The sequence below is a fragment of the Neolamprologus multifasciatus genome, chromosome 20 (assembly GCF_963576455.1).
Source record: "Neolamprologus multifasciatus chromosome 20, fNeoMul1.2, whole genome shotgun sequence".
NCBI classification, from domain to species: domain Eukaryota; kingdom Metazoa; phylum Chordata; class Actinopteri; order Cichliformes; family Cichlidae; genus Neolamprologus; species Neolamprologus multifasciatus.
Genome location: NC_140458.1, coordinates 630,894 through 640,353, shown reverse-complemented (window position 1 = coordinate 640,353; position 9,460 = coordinate 630,894). Strand labels below are relative to the sequence as shown.

At 47.9% G+C, this 9,460-nt stretch overlaps 2 protein-coding genes across 3 annotated transcripts in view; one reads left to right on the top strand and one right to left on the bottom strand.

Annotated features, from left to right (window-relative positions):
* Positions 1 to 269: 269 nt before the first annotated feature.
* adrm1 (ADRM1 26S proteasome ubiquitin receptor) lies at positions 270 to 6,048 on the top strand. Its single transcript, XM_085147404.1, has 10 exons — positions 270 to 403; positions 1,069 to 1,303; positions 2,085 to 2,201; positions 2,457 to 2,664; positions 3,034 to 3,112; positions 3,188 to 3,327; positions 4,522 to 4,653; positions 4,730 to 4,887; positions 4,978 to 5,080; positions 5,821 to 6,048. Exons 2-10 carry the CDS (start codon positions 1,094 to 1,096, stop codon positions 5,904 to 5,906), a joined length of 1,233 nt encoding a protein of 410 aa, XP_085003530.1. The 5' UTR covers positions 270 to 403; positions 1,069 to 1,093; the 3' UTR covers positions 5,907 to 6,048.
* lama5 (laminin, alpha 5) overlaps positions 5,921 to 9,460 on the bottom strand; it is a 71,599-nt gene continuing 68,059 nt past the window's right edge. For both annotated transcript variants that reach the window (XM_085147393.1, XM_085147395.1), the window contains exons 77-79: positions 7,407 to 7,500; positions 7,210 to 7,329; positions 5,921 to 6,926 (exon numbers count right to left, since the gene is read on the bottom strand). In XM_085147393.1, coding sequence (XP_085003519.1) covers positions 6,778 to 6,926; positions 7,210 to 7,329; positions 7,407 to 7,500 — 363 coding nt within the window. In that variant the 3' untranslated portion in view covers positions 5,921 to 6,777. The remainder of the gene's footprint in view (positions 6,927 to 7,209; positions 7,330 to 7,406; positions 7,501 to 9,460) is intronic.

Below are 9,460 nucleotides of genomic sequence, written 5' to 3'. Positions count from 1 at the left end.
AAATGACAGAAATATGGTGGTCTGCTGGAGTTACCGTTTGAAAACAGGACTCACTGATTGGAGGACCTCCTGCTGCAAAACCTTAACTAACCAATCAGAACAGGATGTCTGTGTTTATGGTCAAAATCAGCGTAAATGTGATCAAACCTATTTGGAGTCGTGTTTCAGATGTTGTGCTGGATTTATGAAAACTAAAATAACATTTTTTGTTTTGCAGCATTATTCTTATACTGTCATTATTTTAACAGTATGGGAGCGCCCTCCACTGTCCGCCGGCTGGTCTGCATTCTGTTTCTGTACAGTGGGTTTAACCGGAAGTCTAGTCCCTCCGTAGATCATCTTTGACGTTGGCGTTGAGCGACGCGAAGAAGTAGAAAAACTTATTCTGCGGGCACAACTTCAGGTATTTGTTCTGGAGAGCTCAACAAAATTCACATTTCACCGAAAAGTTGCAGGAAAGCCATCAGATGCACAGCTGGCTCTTGTTTCTAAAGTCTGACTGACCGTAGTTAAGCGAAGGCAGTGAATATTACTGTGGTGTTCTGTTTAGCCTCGTCATGTGCTAACGTTAGCACGCCACAGCTAACGGCAGCTAGCAGGCTAACTTTTAGCTTTTCTGAAAAGTGATTTTAAGACACAAATATAACAAAAAAATAATTACAGTCCTCATTAAACATCAGCATAGTGCTCCTCAGCCGCTATACGCGCAGACACGAGGATTTACCAACAGAATATATGATCATAAAACAGTAACACAGGACAAAGCAGAGCGCCTACGTTTTAGACGTGAACGGATACTTTTGATTTGTTTAATCAAAGGTATCGATACGTGATGAGATGAGAACTAATGTGGAAATGTAAGAGTGAAGGGTAATAATTAAAGATAACAGTTCAAGTTAAACTTGAGTTTTATTGAGTTTGTTGGTTATTATCATGTTTAAAGACATCGGAGACTTTATTTAGTGACACACAAACGTCAAACGCTTTAACGTGCTGACGTAAGATCTCTGAGTGATCTCACTGCAGCCTGTTCTTTGACCCTCTGCTCCTTCCTTTCTTTCCCATCAGGCTTTGTGAACAAAAACTTTCAAAGATGTCTTCAGGCGCTCTCTTCCCCAGCATGGTCAGCGGCTCCCGAGCAAGCTCCAGCAAGTACCTGGTGGAGTTTCGAGCAGGTAAAATGAACCTGAAGGGCAACACGGTGACCCCGGACAAACGGAAAGGGCTGGTCTACATCCAGCAGTCCGATGACTCTCTGATCCACTTCTGCTGGAAGGACCGGACCACGGGGAACGTAGATGATGTGAGTCACCCTGAACCAGTCGAGTGTCTGTGGTTCCTGATGTTTACAGGGTGGAGCGCAGAGAGGCCAGCGCAGAGAGGCCAGCGCACATCGGCGCTTCATTTCCTCATTTCTCTGTGCACCGCTTCCATAAAGCAGAAATTCCTCCGTGAGGTCAGGTAAAGCTGACGGAGTCAGCACTGAAACTTCACCACTTCCTGGCCTCTACCCACATGAGCTGGTTTAACCTCCTAAGACCCGAACTTTTCCACGGCAGCATTTTTAATTTCTCTTTGATATTTGGGCTGATTGGGACCTGATGAATGTAAAAACAAAGAATTACCAGATATTTTTTTTAACCTAATTTTTGTGTCTAAGAAAAAAAAGAGCCACATATGAGGATATTCATTTAAAATGTTGATAGAACAGTAGCAGCATAACGTCCTCATAAGTGGATATCAGGCCCTTGTAGAGCAAAATTGAGTATTTTGGTCTAAATAACCCAAAATGTGACGTCCACATATGTGGACGCAGGTCCTAGGAGGTTAAAGCACTGAGGTGTTCTTGAGTGGAACATACTCATCCTTCCACACCCACAGATTGATCTCACTGAGCAGAGCTCAAAGTCCTGAAAGAAATGATTTCAAATCCGATCAGTCGCATGATTCTCATTATTTCAGCGCCTTCACTCAGAGCTGCTGCCTCTGGTTCCCTCTCTCTGATTGGTTGGTATTTGATGATGTGTGAGAGCAGCCCCATGTCTCTCCTTTAAATGTCTCCTCCTGTTTGTTTCCTCTTACAGGACCTGATCATCTTCCCTGACGACTGTGAGTTTAAAAGGGTGACACAGTGCACCACCGGACGTGTCTACGTCCTGAAATTCAAGGCTGGGTCCAAGCGGCTCTTCTTCTGGATGCAGGTGAGCTCGTCTTCATCCCAGAGGGGAACGTCTTAGTTCATGTGATAGCAGATGTCAGTGTTAGAGCGCCCTCATCAGGCTGCATCTGATATTAAAAGAGCGTGCTTACTAAAGGCTGACACACACACACACACACACACACACACACACACACACACACCTCACAGCATTGCACCATTAAAAACACACACTTGCATGATTACAGCGAGCCACGAGTACCTGTAAGTAGCAATAACTCTGCTCTGATGCCATCAGGAGCCAAAGACTGACAAAGATGACGAGTACTGCAGGAAGGTCAACGAGTACCTGAACAACCCTCCCATCCCCGGAGCATCCGGCAGCGGCGGCGGTGGCCACGAGTTGTCAGCGCTGGGCGGAGAGGGCGGCCTGCAGAACCTGCTGGGAAACATGAGCCACAACCAGCTGATGCAGCTGATGGGACCCACGGGGCTCGGAGGTCTCGGTGAGCGCTCTGACCTACACACCTGCACGTAGTTCATGAACACCTGCTGCAGTCCCTGGAAGTTATTCTCTGCCTCTAAAGGTCGAGTTTGGTTTAAAGTTCTGCAGAAAAATTTCATCCTAATTTTGGCCATAACAGGAAATCCCACTCAACCCTCCGCCGCAGCCTTCCACATGCGGCGCCTCAATATGTAGTTAGGTTTGTCAGGGCTGCACGTCTGTGGAAGGTTGCGCTGTATGAAAAAGAGTTTCCAGTGATGACGTAGGTGTACTGCTCTCAGAAGCATACTGGTGAAGCCGTCTCAGGTGTGACGTGTAGCTGGGGGCGGGGCTATTCCAGCTTTTTGATCTGATGTCTTTGTCTAAGCAGGCCTGGGAGCTCTAGCTGGACCGGGACTCGCCAACCTGCTGGGGGGCGGAGGACCTGTGACCAGCAGCTCCTCATCCAGGTGAGACAGACACACACACACACACACACACACCTGCAGTCTTCCTCTTTGTTCACCTGTGCTGCTCTTCCTCAGTTCTCGAAGCCAATCAGCTGCAGTGACTCCTTCTCCAGGCGGAGCTCCCAGAATGAGCTCCTCCCAGGCGCCCGCTGCTCCTGCCGCTGTTCCCGTCACCTCGGCTCCCTCCTCCACCGCTGCCACGCCCTCCACACCAGGTACGGAAAGAGATGAAGGCTACATGCCGAGTTTCAAAGGAAACGGGAAGCAGTTCGTGACAGAGGGTTATGGGATGATGGCGGGGCTTGAGGCGGAGAAAAACAAAACGGGATAGAGGCTGCTCACCTGTAGGTCAGACCTCCACCCTCCTCCTGTAGCTTCTGATTGGAGCGACCCTCTATAACTGAACTGAGACCGGCAGCACTGAGGAGGGGGGGGCTTAATGACGAGAACAGGAAGCTGGTCAGACAGTAGAAAAAGGCACAACAGGAAGTGCCCAAGTTCCTTGTTAGCAGTGGGATGACTTTCAAAATAAAAGCTGGTGGTGTTGCAAGTGGAAGATTTCAAATATACAGTGAAGCCCATAATTATTCCTGCCGGTGGCAAATTTTGACTTAGTGACTTTTATTCAACCACAGGTGTCAAAAGATAAGAGGATGTACAAGAAGCGTCATTGTGGGGAAAAATTCTCAGCTTTTATTTACATTTGAACAAAAGGTGTCGTGTCCAGAATTATTTATACTCTTCTCAATTATCAATAGAAAAGTCTTATTTGGCTGTTACAGCAATCAAACGCTGTAATTGCAGAGCAGCTTTCTGCACGTCTCCACAGGTGTTTTTGCACACTCATCTTTTGCAATGAGCAACAAATCCTCCAGTTTGGACGGTCCTGTTGCCATCACCCTGATCTTTAGCTCCCTCCACTGATTCTCAGTTGGATTCAAGTCAGGACTCTGCAAAATGTTGTTGTCTGCTAACCGTTTATTCAGCACTATTGTTGTGCTGAAATGTCCACTGGTGTCCAACTTTGGATTTTCCCAGAGGCTGTGACAGATTGAAGGTATGAATAATTCTGGACACTTTTTCTTCAAATGTAAATAAAAGCTGAGAAATGTTTTTTTCCACAATGATTTTTTGGGAGACACCTGTGTTGTTGTCAGTCAAAATTATTGCTGTTTGAATCAAAGTAACTCAAAATTTGCCCCCGGTATGAATAATTATGGGTTTGATTGTAGTTTTCTGCGAGAACATTTAGGACCAATCAGGTTCCTCCCTGACGATGACATCAGGGAGGAACCTGATTGGTCCTAAATGTTCTCGTCTTTGTTTACAGTAAATCACAGCAACTCTATTAATTTTTTCTGATGTCACCTGGAAACCCCCTGACTCCTCCCACCTTCTATCCTCTACAGCCCCAGCTCAGACTCCCGTGGCCCCGGCCTCCACTGGAAGCCCCGCCCCTCACCAGCCCATCCAGCTCAGCGATCTTCAGAGCATCCTGGCCACCATGAATGTGCCAGCAGCAGGGGCTCAGGGCTCAGCAGGTGCGTCACATGACTGAGGTCACGTGTGCCTCTGAAAGCGAGCGCAGACACTCACGGCTCTGATCTCCTTCTGCAGTGGACCTGGCGAGCGTGTGCACCCCAGAGATGATGGCTCCCATTCTGAGCAACGCCGAGGTCCAGCAGAGGCTCCTCCCCTTTCTCCCCAGTGGGGAGAGTCTGCCGCAGAGCGCTGAGGAGATCCAGAACACCCTGAACTCTCCTCAGTTCCAGCAGGTACAACGTAACGTTGGCGACGCTCGGCGATGATGTAAACGCGTTGAGCGCCGCGCTCATCGTTCGCTTTTCTTCTCTCCTCCCCTCCAGTCCATGAGCATGTTCAGCAGTGCGTTGGCCTCCGGACAGCTCGGCCCCCTCATGAGTCAGTTTGGACTGCCACCCGATGCCGTGGACGCAGCCAACCGTGGAGGTGAGTGAACCAAACGCACGCTGAGCTTCCTGTTTGTGCTGCGTTTATCCTCACACACAGGGCGTCTGCATGTGGCGCTGTCACAGTGTCCTGACATGAGCGCCCCCTGCAGGCCAGTTAGCATTAACCAGCTGCTCTCTGGAGGACATCAGTCCATTTATGATCAAGTACAGCCTTTTACCTCACACACACATTCTCGTTTTGCTATCTTAGTGAGGACATGTCATTGGTTTAATGCTTTCCTTAGCTGCTCCTAACCATCAAAGATGAATCCGTACCAATGTTCCCTCCAAGCTGAGCGCGTGAGCAATCGTGCACCGCTGACATGGTCTCCCCACACAGAAAAGCATCCGGCCTGAATTAGAATTAAAGTAAATACATGTTTTTATTTTAATTCGCTGATTTTCTGTGCGCGGAGACGTGTCAGCAATGCGCGATTGCTCACGTGCTCAGCTTAGAGGGAACAGTAATCCCTACCATAACTGTAACCCTGACATTAAAACCACATTTTGAGCTTCTACAATGTATCGTAGCATTTCATCTTCTGGTCCTCACAGAGCTGCCTAAACAGGCGCACACACACACTCAGGAGAATGAAAAGCCTGAGACGCAGAACCGTCTGATCTGGGATCAGTCTGCGACGTATTATTACAGTTTAATCTGTGACATTTGTCCCACAGCAACACTGAGTTACTGTGTCCAGGTCTTGGATTCTTGGTTATTGATCTGTGTGTCAGCAGATGTGGAGGCGTTCGCTCGAGCCATGCAGGGCAGCAGAGAAGAGTCGAAGGAGAAGAAGGACGAGGAGGACATGAGTCTGGATTAGTCTCTGTGACATCATCTGTTTCATTTTTTTTCACTTTTATCAAAGGTTTGACCCCTCCATGACCTTTTTTTTTTTTTTCCTCTGAAGAGGGCGGGGCTTCGGGTGTATTCAGCTCTTTCTAATAAAAACGTAATGACTGAAACATGAGCTTCTTTTTATGAATGTAAAACACAAAGACTGTTGGTATGGAAAAACTTTATTTAAACATGTGACAGGGACGGGGATCAAAGAAGTTAGGCTTCGTGTTTCAGATGGAATAAAAACGGCGCCTGCAGACCGGCGAGGACGTAACGTTCACATGTCAAACCTGAATATTCAAGTTTTACTATGTGAGGTCAAAGGTCACGAAATCAGACATTCCCCAGATTTGCAGGCTTTGGTTTTTGTCTACCTGAGGATGTTGCTCGTGTTCACAGACTGTATATCAAAGATGGACTGAGCAGGCGGAGACTCTGATTGGACAGACGTCTACGAGCCTCTGCTGAGCTGATCTGAGTGCAGTGATTGGTTTTTGGTCTCAGGTTCGACTGAATCAAAGGATCACCGTTGAGATTGCCGACGCCTCCGAGTCGCAGAGGAAGCAGCGGCGTCCATCTTCCACGTACATTCTGTGCTCACTAATCAGCGTTTAGAGTCGGTGTCTGCAGCAGACGCACGATTACGCGACGGTTTGCTGGATGATTTAGAAGAAGCGTGTCGCTCGATGACATCATCGTTCCGTCTCTGCAGCACCAAACGGGGAAAAATATAAAATACACATTTCTTTAAAAATAAATACTCCGATATTTTAAATTAGCTTAGTAATGTGACGCCCACCACCGGTGCTGATGTGTACTCAGGGAGTGTGAAGGTAAGATATGAGGGGGTGGGGTTAAACATGTGGGCAGCCGCGCGTTCCCACGGCGCCGTGCACAGCGAGCGGCTTTGACAGCGGCGCCGCTCTGTTGTTGATGCTCGCCCGGCGGACGCAGCCGTGGAAGGACGCCAGCCCAGCGGGTAGACCGGGTACAGTGACGCCACCTGGTGGACAGAGAGAGGAGTGACGCGTTAATGAGGCGCTGCACTGACCACGTGTGCGACTGTATCCCTGTTATGCAGTGATGGTGTGACCAATCAATCCTTAAACTCAGACGGGAGGCGACAGATTTGATGAGGTCTGATTAAAATCTGATAAATGATCAAAGAAACTGGTCACACGGACAAAGTGGCGAGGATGTCAGGAATGTGGGAACAGGAAACGGCTGCATTGAAGGTGGTGGAGAGTCTGCAGCACTGAGGTGGTCTGTGAACGCCGTGCACTCACCTGGCACGCCTCCGAGGTAGACCGCCTCCTTGGGCCCCGTGGAGCGGCCCTTTTTGGGACCGACGGCGCGCTCGCTGGCTCCGTCCACGTGCAGCTGCAGGACGTTGTTCTTCTTCACCACTGCAGAGACATTTCAGCGTTAGAGCGGTACAACGACAGGGCGGTGCACGGAGCACGCGTCTGAGGACGAAACTCACCTGAGATGGAGTGCCAGCGGCCGTCGCACAGCGGCTCTTCGGGAATGAACGATGCAGAGGTCTCTCCTTTCCCGCCGTTCACCGAAATGGTCACCTGACACACACACGCAGTACTGATGAGCTCAAGGTTAGAGATTCGCTCAGAGGAGGCCTCAGCGGTCCAAGCAGGAGGAAGGACCGCACGCCACAACCACCAGCCCCATTTCTAACCCAGTAAAGTCACGTGTGTCATTTCTGATGCATGACCCCCCCCCACAGAAAGCCTACACAAATTCCACAATAGATGTTTAACATATAAAATCGCTAAAAATGCAGCATGTAGCAAATATGACAAACATTAAACATCTTATGTCCTGATGATTATTTATTTTTGCTTTAATTTGTGTTTTAATTGTAAAAGTGAGCCAAGTATTGTGATAATATCGTCCTGTGAAATTATTATTGATGAGTTATTGGTGACTATTTTCCGATGAAGATATGACCGAGTAATTCATTATTATCAGGAAGTCCTAAAAACTCCCTGAAAAGCCTTCAGCTAATCCAAAATGCTGCAGCAAGAGTCCTGACAGGGACTAGAAAGAGAGAGCAGATTTCTCCTGTTTTGGCTTCCTGTTAAATCCAGAATTCAAAATCCTGCTCCTCACATACAAGGCAGGGCTGTACCGCATCGATTAACACCGCAGTTTTACATGTGCACACAGTCCATACAGACAATATTCATTTCTAAATTATTAACTAACAATCTTGTGCTTAAAGTGCTTTTTTCAATATTGTAGACGATGTTAAAATTAATCATGACCTCGGCTCCTCTGACGACCTGTTTGCTGCTGAAAGGCAGCGGGCAGAGGGGACACTTGGGCATTTATCATATAATGTGTTTCTGGATACACTGCTGCTTCTTTTGCTGCTGGCTCGGTGAATTTTGGTTGGAGAGACAAAACCTGCAGCTCAGAATCAGCGCAAAAAAGACGTAAACACAGAGCGGAGCCGACGCATCAGAATCGCTGAGCTCTGACAGCGTGTCCGTCTACAGGCCGTCGGGGCTGAAAGCTGATTCTGACGCGTCGGGTCTGCTCTGTGTTTACGTCTTTGTGTGGAGTCCGTTACCTGCTCTCATTTGCTGTTTGGTGGTTGTTGAAATAGTTTTGTGAGCTTTAATCTGAGAATCTGGCGTTTCTGGCAAAACACATTTATCTTTAAAAGTCAATTCAGGATTTAATGAATCGATATCGCTTTATTCAAGCTACTCACCCTAACCCTCTTCCACCTGCACTTTCAACTGGACCACAGCCAATCAGAGAGGTCCCGCCCCTGACTATCTCTGATTGGTTTAGTACACGATAGGGACATAATGTGTGTCTGTTGTTGACCACAGGAAGGTTGCAGAGATTGTTTTTTTTTTGTTACCCGAACAGTTGGTCGCACCACTGAAAAATTTGGTTGCATTTGCGACCAAATTTTTCGCGCTCTAGAGCCCTGCAACGTCTTAAATAATCAGGCCCCGTCTTATCTTAATGACCTTGTAGTACCATATCACCCTATTAGAGCACTTCGCTCTCGCTCTGCAGGCCTACTTGTTGTTCCTAGAGTATTTAAAAGTAGAATGGGAGGCAGAGCCTTCAGTTTTCAGGCCCCTCTTCTGTGGAACCAGCTTCCAGTTTGGATTCAGGAGACAGACACTATCTCTACTTTCAAGATTAGGCTTCAAACTTTCCTTTTTGCTAAAGCATATAGTTAGGGCTGGACCAGGTGACCCTGAATCCTCCCTTAGTTACTCTGCAATAGATGTAGGCTGCCGGGGGATTCCCATGATGCATTGAGTTTTTCCTTTCCAGTCACCTTTCTCACTCACTATGTATTAACAGACCTCTCTGTATTGAATCGTATCTGTTATTAATCTCTGTCTCTCTTCCACAGCATGTCTTTATCCTGTCTTCCTTCTCTCACCCCAACCAATCACAGCAGATGGCCCCGCCCCTCCCTGAGCCTGGTTCTGCTGGAGGTTTCTTCCTGTTAAAAGGGAGTTTTTCCTTCCCACTGTCGCCAAAGTGCTG